The sequence below is a fragment of the Trachemys scripta genome, chromosome 2 (assembly GCF_013100865.1).
Source record: "Trachemys scripta elegans isolate TJP31775 chromosome 2, CAS_Tse_1.0, whole genome shotgun sequence".
Classification (NCBI taxonomy): domain Eukaryota; kingdom Metazoa; phylum Chordata; order Testudines; family Emydidae; genus Trachemys; species Trachemys scripta.
Window position 1 is genome coordinate 155,482,976 of NC_048299.1, and position 21,118 is coordinate 155,504,093.

General features: G+C 44.1%; 1 protein-coding gene and 1 long non-coding RNA gene across 3 annotated transcripts in view; one reads left to right on the forward strand and one right to left on the reverse strand.

Annotated features, from left to right (window-relative positions):
* The window catches only part of BAG4 (BAG cochaperone 4), a 26,627-nt gene extending 11,604 nt beyond the window's left edge, over nt 1-15,023 (forward strand). For both annotated transcript variants that reach the window (XM_034761975.1, XM_034761976.1), the window contains exons 3-5: nt 8,120-8,362; nt 8,906-9,163; nt 10,918-15,023. In XM_034761975.1, coding sequence (XP_034617866.1) covers nt 8,120-8,362; nt 8,906-9,163; nt 10,918-11,415 — 999 coding nt within the window. In that variant the 3' untranslated portion in view covers nt 11,416-15,023. The remainder of the gene's footprint in view (nt 1-8,119; nt 8,363-8,905; nt 9,164-10,917) is intronic.
* LOC117873019 overlaps nt 1-20,793 on the reverse strand; it is a 25,979-nt gene extending 5,186 nt beyond the window's left edge. Inside the window, exons 1-2 of the long non-coding RNA XR_004644623.1 lie at nt 20,597-20,793; nt 11,269-11,394 (exon numbers count right to left, since the gene is read on the reverse strand). This is a non-coding gene — a long non-coding RNA (uncharacterized LOC117873019). The remainder of the gene's footprint in view (nt 1-11,268; nt 11,395-20,596) is intronic.
* Between the last annotated feature and the right edge of the window lie 325 nt (nt 20,794-21,118).

The window sequence follows — 21,118 nt, forward strand, 5'->3', positions numbered from 1 at the left end:
GGGGGTGGGGGGTGGGCTGGCTGGCTTCAGGCAGGCCCGCAGAGGGGTGCAGCAGGGGTTGGCAGGGCTGGAGACAGAGGAGTGTGGGACTGGCTGGCTTCAGGCAGGGGGGGCAGCAGGTGCTGGCTGCGGGCAGGGGGTGCGGGGCTGGCTGCAGGCGGGGCAGGGGGTGTAGGGCTGGCTGGAGACAGGAGCTGGTTCGAGCAGGGTAGGGGGCGTGGGGCTGGAGGCAGGGCAGGGGGTGCGGGGCTGGCTGGAGACGGGCTGGCTGCGGGCAGGGCAGGGGGTGCAGGTACAGCCCACCCTGTACGGTAAGTGCCTCCTCCTCCTTCCTCTCCCACCGGGGTAGCAGCAGCAGCCCGGGGGCTATTTAAAGAGCCTGGAGCTCCCCTGCTTCCACCCCCCTGGCACTGTAAATAGCCGCGGGAGCCCTGGGGAAGCGGTGGGACTCCAGTGGCTATTTAAAGGGCTGGGGCGGTAGAAGCAACGAAAGCCCCGGACTTTTTAAATAGCCCCCAGAGCCCCACAGCCCTACCCCAGGGCTCCAGCAGTGGGGCTCTGGTGGCAATTTAAAGGGCCTGGGGCTCCAGGGGAACCCCAGGCCCTTTAAATTGCCCCCTGGGGAAGCCGGGCCATCCCGGTACCAGGACTTGGGCGCGGGGCCCTCTTAGGGCCGGGGCCCGATTCAGAGGAATTGGTTGAATTGGCCTAAAGCTGGCCCTGCTTGCATCTCATCTGCTTAAAGTATAACAGTAAAATCTCATCTTACGCTCTTGTAGGATGAGATGTGCTAGGGTTTGTGTTACAATATGAATTTGGTTTCCCATTGTGATTGTGCTTGGAGCAGCCATTCTCTAAGGACTTAACACTTTTTTTTTAAAGAACCAGTGTGACCGTGTTTCTTACCTGACAGTGTTAGTGCATTTTTTATTTCGTTGAGGAAAGAGCTTTTTCTGTTTTGGGAAGACTAACGCCCTCACCCCGGTGACTATGGATAAGGTGTGATTCATGCTCCTTGGATGTACAGTAAAAACACAAGCCATGTAGGAAAAGCAACTTGGATATGCACAGGTCAAACGGTTGCTATTTGGAAATAGTATAAATGCAATGGCAAGTGTGGATGTGTAGTGCCTCACACAATGGGCCCTTTGATGCTAATGCACTACAAATAAGATATATTTCTAAGGAGGAATATTGGAATAATAACACTCAGTCATAGGCAAAGTCAGTATTAGCACTAGTAAAAGATGACAAACATTTTTGCAGAAGATTTGTCATTTTAATTCCCAGCTTTTGAAAAGGAGCAACTTCATTTATTCAACATTTTACACAAAAAATGGATAGCAGTTTCCTCCCCGCCTTCCTTATTCATTGGCAAAATGGAAAAAGGTTGGGATAGGAAAAACAAAATGAAAAGTAGTTAATTTTTTCTTCCAGCTAAGAGAATTTTTTGCAAAAAATTTCCTCTTCAAATAGGCCTTTTTTTTTTTAAATTGGGATAAATTGTTTGAAAAATGTCAGCCAGCTGTAGTCGTTACAAATGACAGGACTTGCATCAGGCATGAGATTATGGAAAGTGTTTAGCAAACCTCACGCTTGGGAATGCACATGTGATGTGCATGTAGGGAAAGAGTCTGATCCCCGCTGCTAGTTGCATTACAGCCAGCGCAGTCTAGGAACTCAGTGCATTCTCCAATGGAGGGGAAGAGGATGGGAATTTAGTACTTGAGAACGACTCCTATGACTTTCCTCCTTTTTAAAGAGAGTAACAAAATAAAAGGCCCCAGCTGTATAGGTAGAGAAATGCCTGCCCAGCAAATTTACCAACAGAGAGACACTGATAATCTGTAAGAATGGCTGATGCTTTAAATAATTAAAAAGAATGGTCTAATCCTCAGTAGAGGGCAAGCACTATTCATTGTACTCCCGCTTGCCTGCAGAAGAAAAGGAACTGACAGAGCACAGTACTTTCTCTCTACTCTCTGGTCCCATGACTCACTCTTCTTGGGCTGTTAGTATTATTTATTATTGGTATTCTAGTAGTGCCAAGGAGCCTGAGTCACAGACCAGGACCCCATTGTGTTCTAGCCACATCAGTAAATATTAATTCACCAGATCACATGCTTTAAGATCTTTAGTATGTTTCCAAACAAAATTTCGCTAATGCACAGTTAAGGTTGTTAGTTTATTCTCCTATCCAAAATTATCTAATTTATTCAAATATTTCTCTTGAGAATGTAACCATTATAAAGTCAGCACCTTCTTAGTTAAAGTTCTGTTGCTGTGACCGCTGTGGCCCCCTCTTCCTCTAAAGACGAAATATACTGTGAAGATGAGACAAATTAACAAATGCCCTTTTCAGTGTAGCAGATTTAGGCACAGAGACAGAGAGGGGTTAGGTTATAAACACTGCTTTTTCACAGACCGTAACTTTAGCCTCCCACATCTCAGTCCTACACCAGACTCTTCTACCAGCTTACAAAACTGACTGTCTCCAACTGTCATGTGGATGTCACTGCATTCCATTCCCTCTGTCATTGCTTCCTATGCTCCGTTGCTAAGAGCCTTGGTGTGTGTCACTGACCACCATTATTACATATGCATGTTGCATCTGACCAAGATGTATGTAGTAAGACCAGGGAGAGATTTCAAGGCTGCTGGGAGCCTTCATGATTTTAAAGGCCCCTGCGACCACTGATTGTGGCCACTCCAAAGACAGCTACAAGTTGCCAAAACTCCAATTTGGGTCAGAGAAACCTGAAGTCAAGACAGCCCATTTTGGGGGCTGAAAGAAACTTGCATATAACAGCTGAAGGCAGAGTGTACCATCCCCTTTCTCTGGGCAAGAGAAAATACACAATTACTATAGGAAAAATGCCAGATTGAGGGGGAAGGTGCCTCCCCCAAAAGCTAGCTGAGAGAGATGTACTTGAGGATGCAGGGCTGAAGAGCAAAGGCAAGTTGGAAGGTGCTGCAGCATAGTACCTGCTGCACCTGGAAGAGGTAAAGCAGGGAGACAGTCCACGGCAGGGGGAAGTAGTGATGATGGAATAAGATCATCCACTGGAGAGGGACATGGCCACAGCTCCGCAGCCAGAAGAAGAGGCGGTGGTGATGGAAGGAGAAGACTCACTGAAAGGTTTTGAATCCTCTCCACTGCATTTAGATAGGGATGTTGGAGGAGACAGTCTGACCCAGGGTGTTGCAGCTGCTTGCCCACACTCAAAACAGGATATAGACTCTCAGGAAAGAGATGATCTGGTGAAGTGGCTCCTCCTCCAGCTTCTGGAAGGTGAGAGGAGGTGCAAGGAGGCAGAGAAAAGGCGGGAGGAGGCAGAAACAAACTTTCAGCAATTTCTCCTGGAGTTGGAAAAGAGAGCTAACAAGTTGGCTCTGAGCTCCCAGGTCAGACCTGGAGAAGCACTCCACCCTCATGTAACTTCTCCAGACCACATAGAGTCATCGTGCTCATTCTGGATACACATTCAGAGAGTGTATCGGTGGCTGAAAGACCAGTGGCCCCTACGTATGAGTCTGTGTCTCCCAAGGCAAGTCCAAGAGACTCATTGCAGTGATGTAAGTGAGGCTGAGCACTGTGCAGAAATGTATCGGTACAGGTTTAGGGAGTACAGATTCCAGGAGACAAAGGGACCCCAGGAGGCTTACGCTCAATTATCCGAGCTGTGCCACAAGTGGATCCAGCCCAAAAGCAAGAGTGCAGCATGGATTGCTGACCTGCTAATCATAGAGCAGTTCCTGGAGATCCTCCCACATGATGTTCAGACATGGGTTAGGAGGAACAGGCCAGACACTGGGAGTAAGGCTGTGTCCTTGGCAGAGTACTTCCTGGCCATAAAGGAGCATGCTCAGTGCTCAAAACTGGTAAGGCCTCCAGGATGTCCTGTGAGGGAGAAATGTAGGGCTGGAAAAGCAGGTAGTGGGATTATGACTTCAAGGACCACAAATGCACTTTCTGAAGAGAAACTGGGCAGCTTGCACACATGGTCACATAGCCCTAGGGTGACCAGATGTCCCAATTTTATAAGGACAGTCCTGATTTGGGGGTCTTTTTCTTATATAGGCTCCTATTACCCCCCACCCCCTGTCCCGATTTTTCACACTTGCTGTCTGGTCACCCTACATAGCCCTGAGCATATGCTGCACTGTGGGTGGAGATTGGCTTAGATGCTCTCATCCCTGTGACGCATGAGGCAACCCAGGGGTGACACATGAGGCAACCCAGGGTTGCCACATTTCTTGCTCCATTGTAGTCTGTTCTATGACAGCAACATCTGTGTCAATAGTTTTCTTATATGTCATCTGCTGTTCTCCTCATTTCCATCTTCCACCAAGTGGTGTTCAGTCAAGGGCTTATCTAGGAATATGTTTTTTCTAGGGCTGTCAATCACAGTTAACTCACACGATTAACTCAAAAAAATGAATCTTGATTAAAAAGATTAATCGCAGTTTTAATCACACTGTTAATAGAATACCAATTGAAATTTATTAAATATTTTGGATGTTTTTCCACATTTTTATATATATTGTATTCTGTGTTGTAATTGAAATCAAAGTGTATATTTTTGATTACAAATAATTGCACTGTAAAAATTCAGTTCACCTCATACTAATACTATAGTGCAATCTCTTTATTGTGAAAATGCAACTTACAAATGTAGATTTTTTTGTTTGTTACATAACTGCACTCAAAAATAAAACAATGTGAAACTTCAGAGCCTACAAGTCCACTCAGTCCTACTTCTCCTTCAGCCAATCGCTAAAACAAACACATTTATTTACATTTACAGGAGATAATGCTGCCCTCTTCTTCTTTACAATGTCACCAGAAAGTGAGAACATGCATTTGCATTGCACTTGTGCAGCCAGCATTGCAAGGTATTTATGTGCCAGATATGCTAAACATTTGTATGACCTTTCATGCTTCGGCCACCACTCCAGAGGACGTGCTTTCATGCTGATGACGTTCGTTAAAAAAATAATGCATTAATTAAATTTGTGACTGAACTCCTTGGGGGAGAATTGTATGTCCCCTGCTCTGTTTTACCCACTTTCTGCCATATATTTCATGTTATAGCAGTCTCAGATGATGACCCAGCACATGTTGTTCATTTTAAGAACACTTTCACTGCAGATTTGACAAAACACAAAGAAGGTACCAATGTGAGATTTCTAAAGATAGCTACATCACTCAACCCAAGGTATAAGAGTCGGAAGTGCCTTCCAAATCTAAGAGGGATGAGGTGTGGAGCATGCTTTCAGAAGTCTTAAAAGAGCAACACTCCTATATAGAAACTACAGAACCTGAACCACCAAAAAAGAAAATCAACCTTCTGCTGGTGGCATCTGACTCAGATGATGAAAATGAACATGCGTTGGTCCGCACTGCTTCGGATTGTTATCGAGCAGAACCCGTTATCAGTATGGATGCATGTCACCTGGAATAGTGGTTGAAGCATGAAGGGACATGTGAATCTTTAGCGCATCTGGCATGTAAATATCTTGAAACGCTGCCTACAACAGTGCCATGCAAACGCCTGTTCTCACTTTCAGGTGACACTGTAAACAAGAAGCAGGCAGCATTATCTCAAACTCGTTTGAGCGATTGGCTGAACAAGAAGTAGGACTGAGTGGACTTGCAGGCTCTAAAATTTTACATTGTTTTATTTTTGAATGCAGTTTTTTGGTACATAATTCTATATTTGTAAGCTCAACTTTCATGATAAAGAGATTGCACTACAGTACTTGTATTATGTGAATTGAAAAATTCTATTTCTTTTTTTATAGTACAAAAACATTTGTAATAAAAAATAAATATAAAGTGAGCACTGTACACTTTGTATTCTGTGTTGTAATTGAAATCAATATATTTGAAAACGTAGAAAACATCAAAAAATATTTAAATAAATGGTTTTCTATTATTATTTAATGGTGCGATTAATCACAATTAATTTTTTTCATCGCTTGACAGCCCATGTCTTTTCACATCTGTACAGCATACCCAAACACCTTCAGCCTTATTTCTCAAATCATTGTCCCTACTGTCTGTTGGCCAGTCCTTTGTAACACATCAGCATTAGTTACTTTATCCCACCAGTGGACACCAAGTACTCTCTGTAAGCATCTCTTATGTAATGCATTAAGGTTCCTGTTGCCAAGTTTCTGAAGAATATAACCTTGTGGGTATCACAATGACACTGTATAACTTTATCTTGGTTCTTACGTGAATCTCCTTACTTTTCCAAATCCAATATCAATGTCAAATATGGGGAGTCAGTAATCAAGGTGCTTCTGTGATTGACATGACAATTCAACATGACAAACAAGTATGCTTCTGAGATAGACAATCAGTGTTGATGGCCAGCTCAACCAGGAAGCGGAAGCAAGAACTGGAAAGGCGTGTGGAGCTTTTTTTTTTTTTTTTTGATAAATATGTGGAGAGGTGGGGGTTGTTCAGGGAATCAGGATGTGGGGTAGTATTTACAAATCCTTCACTGACTGTAAGTGTTGTATAAAGGCAGGGAACGTGAGAACTAGAGAGGGGGTTGCGGAGGGAAGAGGGCTGTTGGTGCTAAGGGGTATTCTGTCACGAGGGTCTGTTGAAATGGAAAGGAGATTGACCTCTTTGATTTTTATCACCCTGACAACCAATCTTTTTCCAGGGATTCTAGGGCCATGGAGTACCAGAAACAGTTATGTGGATAAGCTTATAGAGAGCTAATCAGTATACCGGGGCACAAGGTAGGGACCAGAAGTAGTGTGCTTAGCAACACCCAACTGTTAAATAATGTTGACCTGCCTTACAGGGGTGGTGGAGAGGCTTAATGTTTGTAAAGCATTCTTGTCAGCCTCTCATTGGAATCTCTGTAATGCTTGATAATAAGACATGCCAGGAGGAAGACAATTAAATTTCTATCCTAGATTTCTTTTTTTCCCCCCAACCCACAAATTTTCAAATGCAAACCCCCTCTCCTACTTTAATGGTAAAACTTTAATCACTCAAGTGAGGAAAGAGTTATGGTTCCCACAGCAACAATATTAATATTCCATACTGGTGTGTGCACAGTTGCTATGGAAACCATAACTCTGAATTTCCTGATTTGAGACTAAAATCCCTATTTTACAGTTGCCTAAAACCTATTCCACTCTTCCCCTACACAGCTCTGTTGCTGCTCCTATTCCGGACCCTAGAGCCTTTGGCCACTCATAGAATCACAGAAATGGAGGACTGTAAGGGACCTCAGGAAGTTGTCTAATCCAGCCCCCCAACCTCCTGTCTTTCTGGGGCAGGATTTAAGTAAACCTAGACAGCAGGTTGGGAGTTTGACAGGTTAGACAATGATGGGGATTCCACAACCTCCCTTTCAACCTATTCTAGTACGCAATACTTGGTTAGAAAATTTTTCCTAATATCTCCCTTGCTGCAAATTAAGCTGATTACTTCTTGTCCTTCCCTTGATGGACATGGAAAACAATTGCGTGTTGTCCTCTTCGTAACGACCTTTCACGTATCTGAAGACTTAGCATATCCTCCCTCAGCCTTCTCGAAACGAAATATGCCCAATTGTTTCAACCTTTCCTCAGAGATCAGGTTTTCTAAACTTTTTATAATTTTTATTGCTGCCCTCTGGACTGTTCCAGTTTGTTCACATCTTTCCTAAAGTGTGGAGTCCAAAACTGGACAGAGTTTTCTGGATGAGTTTTCTGACCAGTTTTGAGTAAAGCAGAACAATTTCCTTCCATGTCTTACATCCAACATTCCTGTTAATACATCCCAAAATGACATTTGCCTTGTTCACAACAGCATCACATTGTTGACTCATATTCCATTTGTGACCCACTGTAACCTCCAGATCCTTTTCAGCAGTATTGCAGCCTACTCAGTTATTCCCTGTCTTGTATTTCTGCATTTGATATTTTTCCTTCCTAGGTGCAGTCCTTTGCACTTCTCTACATTGAATTTTATCTTACTTATTTCAGACCAGTTTTCAAAGTGATCTTGACAAATTGATATTCTAATCCTGTCCTCCAATGTGCTCGCAACCCCTCCCACATTCAATCTGTGTCCATCTCTCAAATATGTTCTCTGCTTGTTTTTCAGGGACTGGAGTCTCCCTACACAAATGGAGCCTATGGGGCCCCTGCGGCTGCTCCACACTATGCTAATCTGCCACAGTCAAACACTTACTATTCTTCTGGGCACCCTCGGGCCTCCTACCCGGCAGAGTCTCCGAGCATGTACCGACCGCCATCGGCAGCCTCGCATTGGCATTATCCCCCACCAGACTGCCCCCCGGAAGGCCCCTCTCTCAGGAGGCAGGCCCCAGGATACTCCCCACCACCGGTAAGGAAGCTAGTACAAGAAATACATGCTTCCTTTGGGAATATGCTTGGGACTGGTGTGAGTACAACTCAGCTCACTATTGGATATAGCTCTTCCGGAGCAAAGGTTGGCATATGCTTGCCTAAGGGCAGCCTGCCCCTGCAGCTATCAGCCATTCAGGTCTGAGCCCTAGAAGTGCACTACTTAGCTGCTGCTCCTGGCTCCAGCACGGGAAATGTTTATCCTGAGGCTCATCTCATGCCCCAGGTCTCTCATCTCTTGCAACACAGCCTAGTATCTTGACTGACACTGTGCTGACTTAGACTGCAGCTAAACTACATAAATGGCCAAGAGATCCAGCCATGCCCACTCTTATAAAGATGTGTAACCACTCCCTTGGCCTAGGACTCATAATAGGCTGACATGTCAGAGCCAAGGTAGCTGGTCTTTGTGGCTCTTAACAAGGAGTGTTTAGTAGGAGTGGAGAAGCACGTCAACAAGTATTTTCAATGGCTGAATGAACATGACTTTGAAGGTACTACCTTCATTTCCCTCTTCCTGCAGACCCCAGGTATGCCTGTCCCACACTTTCCATATGGAGGAGATACCAACCCTGGCATTCCACAGCAAGGGCCACCACCACCACCACAACCAAGACCCCAGGATGAATCGTGGGCTTCCTCTGGCATCTATGGAATGCAGCCACGTTATGCCTGGCCTGCTGCTTCGACATCCCAAGGAAGTCCATTTGTTTCAGAATCCTCTCCATCCTGGCCTGGCAATGGAGCTCCTTCTCCGCATCCTCCAGCTCATGATACAAAGGTAAAGATTTAATGCTTTCAAGATTCTTTGACACTTACTGGTGCCTATCTTAACCCAGCCATGTGGGCCACTGCACAGCAGTGCAAAAACCCCTTCACCAGAAGCTAAGTGTGCTGCTTTTACAGTGCTTCTAGCTCCCGCTGGCGCAGGGAAGAAGAGCTCTTGCTTGGAAATCCAATCCTGTTTGGTATTTACGTACTGCTTTTACAACTTCCGAACGCTGTACAATGCTAAATAATTGTAGAGTGAGTCCGTCAGTCAGGGTGAGCTCTCTGACTGCAGGTCTGTGATCAGACCACTAGACTACACTGCCTCCCTGAAAAACACATGTATTTTTCATCTCTTTGAAGTGCTTCCACTTTTCTCCCCCTCTGTTAAAGCAATGGGTTCATACTACATAGAAAAAAAACTAGGAATTCTCATAATAATATTTTAGATCCATTAACTTGGATATCCATAAATAATATCCAGAGTTATACTTAATGCAAAAAACTAAAGGGAGGTATTGGAGGGGATATCAGATCTCATGCTCCAGGTCTTAAAACAGTCTCTCATTAGTAGGGATTAGGATGAGACCTTTATGGGGGGCAGATCATCCCATATCTGCGTGCTGCAGGGTTTCTTGCATCTTCCTCTGAAGCATCTGGTGCTGGTCAATGGGAGCCAGGAGACTGGACTAGAAGGACCTGTCCTGAGCCACACGCAATTGCTGTGTTCCTGTCCAAGTGAACTCCTAGGCACAGGAATCCTTTACTAGAGACTTTACTAAAAATCAATGTTGTGGGAATAACAGATTCTGTTCCTTCCTAGTCTCACCATTCTCCTCTTTACAGTTAGAGGCCCTGGCTACACCAGGATCAGATCTCTGGAAGGTACAACTGTGTTGACAAAGTACTTGCTAGCAGGGTTCTAATGTGGAGGGATAGCTCAGTGGTTTGAGCATTGGCCTGCTAAACCCAGGGTTATGAGTTCAATCCTTGAGGGGGCCACTTGGGGATCTGGGGCAAAAATCAGTACTTGGTCCTGCTAGTGAAGGCAGGGGGCTGGACTCAATGACCTTTCAAGGTCCCTTCCAGTTCTAGGAGATGGGATATCTCCATTAATTATTATTTTTATTATCAATAGCATGGCCATGAATTTGTCATCTGGGAATAGTTATAAAATTGTGTAATACACTCCCTGGAAATGGAGTATCTCTCATGATCCTCTGAAATACATCCATACTTACCAGAGGAATTGGGCTAGAATCCTGCTAGCAAATATCATGGTTAAACATAGCTGTAGCAAGCATAATCCTGACCCGACTGTGGGCTATTTCACAGCTGTCGCGTTGTCATTCTGCAGACACAGAGTTTTGTGAACCAGATGTGGTTCCTCTAACTAGTTTGTTCTTAAATAGGTCAAAGACTTGAGCACTAGCTGTCTCTGAGTATTCCTTCTTTGGCTTGTTTATTGGCAGCAATGCTTATGTAAGAAAGTTATGTGAGTTTCACGTTATTAGGTCACAGCATATTATGACATCAAGGTGGATGACCGTCTCAAAGTGCAGGCCTCATCCTGAGTAACTTCCATTGCCTGAACCCTTTTTGCACTGCCATCCTGGGCATGCTGCACATCTTCCAAATGAGCAGGGAGGCAGACTGGCCCTGCTGCTCAGAGATCTGCTTGCATTCCCTCTTTGATGCAGGATGTGGGATAAGAAAACTGATGTTGAAGGAAACACATTTTAAAACCTCTGCTTGTTTCTGATTTAGGATACTACTTATGACAAACCAGACCCAGGAGCAAACCACAACAACTACTTCCCAGAAGTCAATCATCAGCCCTCTGGGACTATGAATGATCATAAGTCAACTCAATTCAACACCAAACCATCCCATTTCAATCCCAAAGTGCAATACAGTGCACAGCCCCAAATGTATAATAATGTACCTAGGAAACCACCTTTGAACCAGGATGCAGGTTTTAAACCCAGCGACCAGCCTTTGTCAAAATCCCTGGGAATGCAGCCAGGGATTCAAAGAGTTATGCAAGTTATGGAGGAGGTTGAGCAGTTGGAGCAAGAGGTGGATGAATTTGTAGGAAAAAAGACAGACAAAGCATACCGGCTCCTGGAGGAAATGCTGACCAAGGAGCTGTTGGAACTGGATTCCATAGAGACTCGTGGCCAGGACAATGTTCGACAGGCTAGGAAGGAGGCTGTTCATAGAATCCAGGCCATACTGGAAAAACTGGAAAAAAAGGGATTGTGAAAGACAGATGGTAACAACTCAAGGCCTGCTATGGACATCCCAAAGCGCTCTGGTTAGGCTTAATTCTCAGCCTGCTTCTAACTACTTCGTTGACCACGAAAAGCAATAAAGTCTGACTATACTTTAATTTTTTTTAAACCCCAAAATGATAAAGTGGCTGTGGACGAATGAAGGCAGGATTGAAACATCAGTCCTGAATTTTCAGGTGGTTGTTCCAGGCCAACGAATGTACAGACAACTATGGAATTCTGACACTGCCAAACAAAGTGCTTTTGCCTGTGTGGGTGTCTACGTGCTTTTCATCAGCAGGAGAGGAAACCGTTGTATGGAACAGACTTTTCTGTACTAGGCCAAATGTGTGTCTGTAGATGCCACCTGCTGCCCCATGGCTTCTTAAACAGCTGGAATTTCTGTTAGTTACAAAGGCATTGCAACACACAGCAAGTACAACAAGACTTCAGGCTCTTGGACCACTATTCTTGTGTATTATTTACAGCTTCATCACTCTAGTCATTGAGATTGATGTGTATTGTTCTGTGTCTTTTTGGTGCACGCTCTAGTACTGTCTTGAAGTACTGGTGGAAGAGACCATATTAGCAACCAGTCAATATGGCAACTTCACACTGTTTTCTTCTATATATTGAAGAGCTATTCAGTGATGTTTTATGTGGGGGAGCGGTAATAAGGAACACAATTGGGAGCTTTTGAATTCTGCCTCTAAAAAGGCAGTGGTGCAAATGAGAGATGGCGGCATGATCCTAGGAAGTGAAACATTTGAAAATGATTTTTCATGGCAAATTGGGGTAAAAATCCACTTTTTAATTGTAATGTCCTTTCACATAATGCAGTTTTGTATTCCACTATAATCTGCATAACTGGTGGTTCTGTACAGTGCACTGTGGAGGGGAGAGGTAAATCATCTGCCTTTAACTGGGGGGCTACCACATCTGAAATTAAGTAGTCATTACTGTGTATGACAAGAGAAAATAAACTCTGGCAAGTTTTAAACATCATTTTGTACTGATAAGAAGTTGGAAGTGACTTTCTTTAAAGTTTGTGTGAAACTATAAATGGAACCTGTTGTAACCAAAGCACCATACCTGGAATTCTGTCCTTGTAGCAGAGCCTCATGAGACAAGGCAGCAAGTGGCATGGAAATGGGGATATTCGTGATGTTGAAAGGGGGTTGGTCCTACTTTTGAGATGGCTTGGAGCAGACCAGTTCTGTGAACCCTATAGCCTTTTGCTCCTGGAACAATGACCCCATTTTCCTGAAGCCACCCAGCCTGGCATTCTCTATGCTGCTAGTCAGTGCAGTGGAAGATGTATGTCTGCAGATTCTACATCCTTAGCGCACCTGAATTCTGCTGGATGGTACTGACCTCTCCAAGCGTTCGGATCCATCCTCATAATCATGCATGCGGTTGGCAGTCTAGAAAATGTACTCTGGGCTAATCCAGAAGAGCAGAATAATCAGTCTGGGACAATAAATGTTTTGGATTGGAGGACCGTGTTTAATAGCAATCAATGCCTCCTATCAGGCAGAGACCAACCAGGCCTAGCTAACGCTGTTTGGGAAATAAAGTTGAATCTGATTCCAAAGAGCAGAAGCTATGCTCTAGCTCGTCACTATATTGTAAGCAGCCTCCAGTTCTATGCTAATATAAGTGGGGGAGATCTGGTTACAAGGACTGAACGTCTGCAGGAAGTAATGGTACATCATTAATGAATTAAACAATGGTTGATGCTACCAGTGCTTCTGAGAATTAATGTTATCCTAGTTTAACACCGACAGACTCCAGTCGGTGGGCAGGATCGAATCTGGGACCTCTGAAGCTTAGTGCGTGAGCCTCTACAGCATGAGCTAAAAGCCAACTGGCTGTTAGCTAAGGTTGTAGAGCAGACTCATTTGATCTCTCTCTAAGTGGTCTCGGTGCCACTAGATAGGACAGAACACCACACCCAGAAGGTGTGTGGGTTACACTAGCACTTCCTCTCACCTGCATGCTTCATGGCACAATATTTTCTTTTTTTTAATGTGTGAGAAGTTTACCAAGTAACTACCATTGCTGTCGCAGTTAGTTCTTTTCCCTGGAGGAGCTGAGAGAGAAACACCTATTCGTTCTGGGCATTTGTGCTCCTTTAATTTAGTGCACAGTTTAAATACCCTGGTGCTAGGAATGTTAAATCCTTAGTGCAATTGCTGTTGGATCCTAGCTGTGTCTCTATAATGTGCTTAAAATTTTCCCAGAAATTACTGCTTCAGGCTCACAGAAGAAATCTAAGATTTAGCAGAAACTTTGTTTTTGAAAGGGAACATGAGTATTGATACAAAAGTTCCAGGAAGGAAAAGGCTTCTTTGCTAAGATGAAGTTAGCGAGACAAAAATTGTACAGAAAAATACTCCACTTGCTGTAACCTTACAAAATTAATGGCATAGCTTAGCTCCTCTTCCTCAAATTCTCTGGTGACCTAGAGTAGCGCAGTCATTGTACAGGCTGAGGAACCTGCAGCCTCCTCGCTAGAAGTAAAATGGTCAAAACAGGCTAGTGACTTATGTAAATTAATGTAACTTTGCTGAGCAACTTTTCATAGAAATGTAGGGATGGAAGGGACCTCAAGAGGTCATCAAGTCCAGCCCCTGTGCTGAGGCAGGACGAAGTAGACCTAGACCTGAGAGGTGTTTGCCTAACCTGTACTTAAAAATCTCCAGTGACAGGGATTCCACAATGTCCCTCGGAAGCCTATTCCAGTATTTAACCTCTGATAACTACTCTTTGAGTATGGACTTTCAATCAGTTATATACCCACCTTATGGTAATTTCACCTAAACCATATTTCCCTAATTTCATTATGAGAATGTCATGGGGGACTGTGTTGAAAGCTTTACTAAAATCAAGGTATCACCTATATTGCTTATCCATTAGGCCAGTAAGCCTGTTAAAGAAGGAAATTAGATTGCGGGGGGGTTGCATGCTTTTGTTTGGCATATCCATGCTGATTAAATTGGTTGTTTAATAATTTGTTCCAGTATCTTTCCAGGTATCAAAGTTAAGCTGACTGGCCTAGAATTCCCCAGGGTCTCTTATGTTCCCTTTTTTAAAGATAGTACTACGTTTGCCCTTTCACCCTATGCGACGTCATCTGTCCTCCATGAGTTCTCAAAGATAATCGCTAACGATAACTTTTGTTCCCTCTGACCATAGGCTTTAAAAGCTTTCTTCCATCAGCTAATTAAACACTAATTATATCAACCACTCAAAAGAAATGAAGAGTTAAGGCTGAGCTCAAACTCCTTGTGACTAATGAGGATTTAAGATGGTGGCATTCTCCTTCTTAGGTCTGAGGTTTTGCCTGTCCATCTTGCACCATTCTGACTTTGTTAAATTAACTGTGGGCAGTGGGCTTGACCATGTTCTCCTGAGCACCTGCCATCTACGCTGTGGAGTTACGCCATGTGGGCTGTTCAACGCAACATTGTTTTCTTTGCAGTGAACCCCTCCCCGTCCTATATGTTAACACCCACCTTACTACCTTCCAAAAAGGATTATGCATGCCTGCTGAAATGTCCCCTAAAAATGATTTTCAAAATAAAAGTCCCCATTGGACATAAGACTACCTGCTTCATTGAGTTATGCCGCTTAGACTAACAATGTGTGGCATTTATGTCTTATCAATATTAATCTTCACAGGTGCCCCATGTGAGGAAGATGAATATTATAATTATTTAAACTTGCAGAGGGCTCAGGGAGATGGGACACAATTTGAATAGATCCCAAAGAATCCCGACCCCCAGTACTGTGCTCTAACCATTCCCTTTTCATGCGTTATTTAGTTTTTTTTAATTGGGGGAAAGATATTAGTCTCTAAGTTGCTCAAGTGCAGAAGCACTGTGAAGATAAGCTGGGCTTTAAAACATTCTGGCTTATGACTAGCTAGAAAACAGAAGTGCCCATTAAGTTACTTAGTGCTAGCGAACACTTTGAAAAGCAGTTTCAAAGTGATGACATCATAATGATGACAACATGGAACAGGACACTAAGTTCATCAAGAAGTCAGGGAGTGGAAATCCAAGAGACTTGCAAAGTCTATGTTTTCAGTCTCCTCTCCTGCCACTCTGTACCCTTGTGCCTGTGCTGCAAAAAGGCTCACTTTATGAACAGTGCCTGAAAGAGGAGTGATACAGAACATATCAGGAGGGCAGAACACTTATCTTTTTTCAGAATGATTTGAACATAGAGATGGGTGAACAAGAAATGGACAGAGGATTTCTTATGTATTACGATTATTTTAAATATAGTTAAGCTTAGTGATGGGAGAGGAAGCCTCACTATCTCAGAGCCTTGCGTATCCTCTGAGCTCAGCTTTTATTAGGCCCCAATTCAGTATAGTATTTAAGCAGATGTTTGTGCTTTACTAAATAGGGATGGAACTAAATGCACGCTTAAACCATCTGATTAAGTTTCATTAAAGTCAATGAAACTGAAGCATATGATGACTTGCTTTGCCGAATGGAGGGCCCTCATTATTCGTCTGAATCCCAATGAAAGCAGTTGGTGCATGAAGTTAGAGCTCTGAAATGCATACACAGTTATGGAAATAAGACTGGATTGTTTCTCAAGAATAGGCATAGAGGGTTTTTTAATATAACATGGTTTTAGAATTGTAGCTGCACCTCAGCCTTTGTGCTGCTTTTCTCTGAGGATACTGTATTTTAAGTGTAAGCTCTATAGCAGTTAGTTATTTACAGGTAAGTGATGAGATGAAGCTGTGATTAGATTCAATAAGAATTTGAGATTCACTGAACTTACTCTTTAGCTTCTGGTTTCCTTTTATTAAAAGCAACATTAAGAACAAAATTGCTGTGCCTCCTACAGTCCAATTTTTTTAATAGTGATTTCCAGAATTCTCTCACTTGGTATGCAACTGTTAGTCACCAGTCAGCTTTAACCGAAGATTTCTGATAACACAGAGGATCATAGAGCAATCCTGGACTGCCTCACCAGCTAATAGATAACATAACAATGTGGTGAGCCAGTGCTGAAGAACAACATGCACATTCAACTGCTTTATAATCTGCGGTGCTCTATGGACTGGGACAAAGGTTTACTACTGCTGACACGGGGCAAGAATTACATCAGTCTATACCAGGGTAGGCAACCTATGGCATGTGTGCCAAAGGCGGCACGCAAGCTGATTTTCAGTGGCACTCACACTGCCTGGGTCTTGGCCATCGGTCCGGGGGGCTCTGCATTTTAATTTAATTTTAAATGAAGCTTCTTAAACATTTTAAAAACCTTATTTACTTTACATACAACAATAGTTTAGTTATATATTATAGACTTATAGAAAGAGACCTTCTAAAAACTTTAAAATGTATTACTGACACACCAAACCTTAAATTAGAGTGAATAAATGAAGACTTGGCATACCACTTCTGAAACGTTGCCAACTCCTGGTCTATACATTCCAAGGGAACAGTCCAAGAATGTGCCTGGTATTTGGGAGTCAAAGTCGGAGGAGGAGATGGGGCTTTTTCTTTTTTAAATTAAAAAGCTGAACCACCAACAAAAATGATAAGTAATGTGGCCTGAAAACCAATATTGGTTGTAATTGCCTGTGTGAATGTGGCTGAATAGATATTAGCTAGCCTTTTAGAAGATGATGCCCTTTTCTAGGGTTGTAACCCACTGCGTGTGACTTTACAAAATTCAGTGGAAAGGTTTGGAGGAGGAGGAGTGTAGTATTCATACCGAAACACAAGTAAGGGGAATTAAAATGTCCTGTTTAAAAAAAGGGCTGAAATGTTAGTTTATCCTTTCAGCAAGCTTAGTTACTGAACAGCTCTGTGGAAAGGCGTTATTGGTAGATTACACTCTTAGCCAAATAGCAGCATGCCTTTATCCATCGGACAGATGGCAGCTTTCATTTGTTATAGTGGAAGGTGGACAACTGACAGCTCTGGTGCAGATTAAGGCATGCCCTTCTGTTTTCTGGCCTGTAGAAAATTCCGATTGTTATAATGACATTCTGCCTGCCTAAATCCCTACTGCAGTTTCTAGCCTCCACAACTCTCACAAACTAAGTGGGGTCAAACTGGGTCAGCAGTTGGATAGGAGACCTGTGAGGAATACAACAAATTGGCAATGGTGGTACAATAGAAGGTGCTTTTGGATATTGAATGAGTGGCCCACAGAAAATAGCTACCTCCAATAGCACAGTACTCCTATCTGTCTTTCAGACATAATGTAAAACTGTGGTCCTTCCATAGCACTTTTCAAAAGACTTATCCCCAGTGTCCTTGTCCTACTGTGGTAATTATATTCTGCTGTCTTAAATTCCTCTTCAGTTCAACCAGACTTTATTCTTCATTTCTTGCCTTAAAACTATTCGAGTGCACTGTCATGTTGCACTACAGTGGTAAGTTAAGTGATCTCTGTGTATGTGTTTGTTAGGGTTACCATATTTAAAAATTTAAAAAAGAGGACACTCCACGGGGCCCTGGCCTGGCCCCTACTCCGCCCCTTCCCAAAACTCTCCGCCCCCTCCCCTGAGCACCCCGCATTCCCCCTCTCCCTCCCAGCCATGCGAAACAGCTGCCCGAGCGCTACCGGCTTCACGGTTTGCCGGGCAGCCTCCAGACCCTGCGCCCCTGGCCGGGCGCTTCCCCAGCGCAGCCAGAGCCCAGGAGGGGAAGCGCCCGGCCGGGGGCGCAAGGTCTTGGGGGTGCCCAGCAAACTGTGAAGCTGGTAGCACTCGGGCAGCTCGGCTCTTCAGCTACACAAAGCTGAGGTGTCTGGGGGGAGCAGCAGCAGCCACTGCCGTGGGGGAATCTGCCTGCAGCTCGCAGCCTGCCAGAGCCGCTCTAAGGTAAGTAGGGGACTAGTATTTTCCCGGACATGTTCGGCTTTTTGGCAATTCCCCCCGGACGGGGATTTGAGGACCAAAAAGCCGGACATGTCCAGGAAAATCCGGATGTATGGTAACCCTAACTGTATTTGTAAGGCACTTTGTGATCCTTCTAAATGTAAGACAGTATGGAAATGTACAATCGTTATCGCAAGGAATTCAAATAGTGGAACACTCAGTCGAGTGCTGCTGTTAAAACCACAGCCAGCAAGGCCAGAATGGGCTACTAATCTACATGAATCTCTACAGTGATGGTGCCTTTGCCACCCATACAACAAGCTTGTCTCATAAATCCACCCCTGGAAATAGAAGCTCAAGTAAAAAGCACTTTTTGTCTCTCTACAAAGACAAAACCCTTCCAATGTATTTTGTTTCAAAAGGCACCATTTGTTTAGAAATATGCACAATCCTATTCATGTTAAGCCACTAGGTTGTATTGATAAGCCACAATGCATGCAAGAGACTTTGAAAAATAAAAGTTAAAGAAATGTGTCATGGCATTGATTGGAGATCACTCTCTGAAGTGCTCATTTGCTTTGGGGGTTGCAGGCAGTTGGCATATAGAGCATGGTACCCTGTGAGGCTGCCATGCAGATTGGTTGTATGAACACAAAGAATCCATGCCATGAGCAAAGTGACTAGCTGAAACCCCGAAATCAAGCTTTGCTATGATCTCCTAAATTGCTTTGGCTTCAAAAGCTTGGACTGGCAGGCACCTTTTGAATGAATCCATGCCACCTGCTACGTGTACCCACTAGAGATGTGTGCAGATCCCCAGACTGGAACAGGAGGAGGTGCTGAGGATCAGGATTAATATGCACTGGCAAAGTTGTGTGGTAGAACCTTACACTACACCTTCCTGCTGCTATGCATGACTTTAACCAGTGCTATTCATCACTCACTTTCATGAGCACAAAGTTTCCTCACAAATGTAAAAAGCAGCATGCTATAAAGCCAGTCTGCCCACAGCACATCTCTGGGCCACACGTGGTTCTGGTGAGTGCCTAACATGTTCCACTGATCTATACTGCACACAGGGCTACAACCCTTTCATGTGGCCCTCTGTGTAACAGCTACGCTGCAACACAGCAGCTGGTATGCAGTGAATGGCTTCTCTTTTCTCCTATTGATACAGTCAGTGAATAGAGACAAAGGCAGGAGGTGGGGACAGGGGACCCAGCACCAAACCAGAAAGAGCAGAGTGTTCCCCCCCAAAAGGGATTGGTGGAATGAGAAATACAATCAGCTGAGCAAGCCAGCAGAATCAGCAGCTGAAGGTACAGTACTGTCTGATGCAAGAAGGATTAACTGTTCTGGCTCAACTGCAGCAGCGCAGAGCTTCATTTTATAATAAATTGTCAGCCTCCGAGACAAAATGGTTGTTTTCCTTTGCATTGTGTCCCAGTGGGGTCGATTATTCAGGGCCTTGAGTGTCTTAATTTGAATATGTGATCACTAGGTTGTGCTTACAGCCAGGCAATGTGTAAACAACCTTTTTGTATTCTCAGACTGGCCCGCTCCCTCTAACTGGATATGTGTGGTACAAGAGAGGGACAAATTACATTTCATGTGGAAACCACAGTATTTGAATGTTGTGATGTTTGGCTGTTAGTTTAGAATTTGCATTTAGTAAGAGTGTGTTTTGCTGCTATGTACTAGCCATAGCAGTTTAACCATTGACATTTACAAATAAAACTAGGGCAGCTTTACAGTATGTAAAAATGAAAATATACAGACTCTCCCACCTCAGCCCCAAGAAAGTCTTTTTCCCCCAAAACTGTGCTTAAACAATTGGATAGCTGAGATAGAAGTTTCATGCCAGCTGATATGAAATGGAACAGCTGGGAAATACATTTATATTATAATTTTTATAATGGTCTTCTATACACAGGCCAGAAATTCTGCATTGTGTATTTTACTCTCTTTTTCCCCAGGTGTTTTGAGCTGGGTACTGGCCAAGGGTTGGTGGAGTAGATATTTATTTATGTATGCAATCCTTGATATTTTATCTTGTATATTTTATTTTATAGGATGAGTGCACAAAGTATAGGAAAGGCATTTAAAATGTTTATATATAGGAATAAATGAAACACATATTTTATCTAGTTAAATCAAGGTATTCCTAGTATCTGTATCATCCTCCCTGACATCAGCTGTATTAACATTCACAGTCTGATCCAGCAGTGCTGTATGCTCACTCGTGTGTGCGCGCACGCACATCCTCCTGGCTTTATGTCTCTCTCAGCTGTGTTTAATCAAGAGTGACACTTACATGAAATCCTGCTGGGGACCAGGATCTTCCTCCTCTTCCTCCAGCTTTCTATGGACCCTTCTCCATGAGCTCTTGCAAACAGCAGCCTGGTGCTATCACAGCAGTAGATTAGACAGCAGAACAGATCCTGCGTGTCCCTACTCTGTACCCACTGCTTCTCTCTAGTCCCCCTTCTCTAATCTCTCCTCCCCCGACCCCTCTAGCCCCCTACCCAGCTGTCCCGTTTCCCCTCCCCCCGCTCATGGATATTAAAGGAGACTAGAGGGCAGAGCTGGCTCCGTGAGGGGCAACTCCCACCCTGAAAAAATGCATCCTTGGGGCCAACCCAAGCACAGCCGAAGGGCAGAGAGACAGTGCCAGGCCCCAGGGCTGTGTCGGGGGCACTGAGCACCCCCTCTAATTCCCCCCCCCCCGCCTTGGGAGCGTCTAAACACCCTCTTCTCTTTTGGGGCCTGCCCCCCTTGGGGGCCTGCCTCCCAGCCCCGCCCCCTCGGGCCTAGTCCCCCCTTGGGCTTGCTCCCC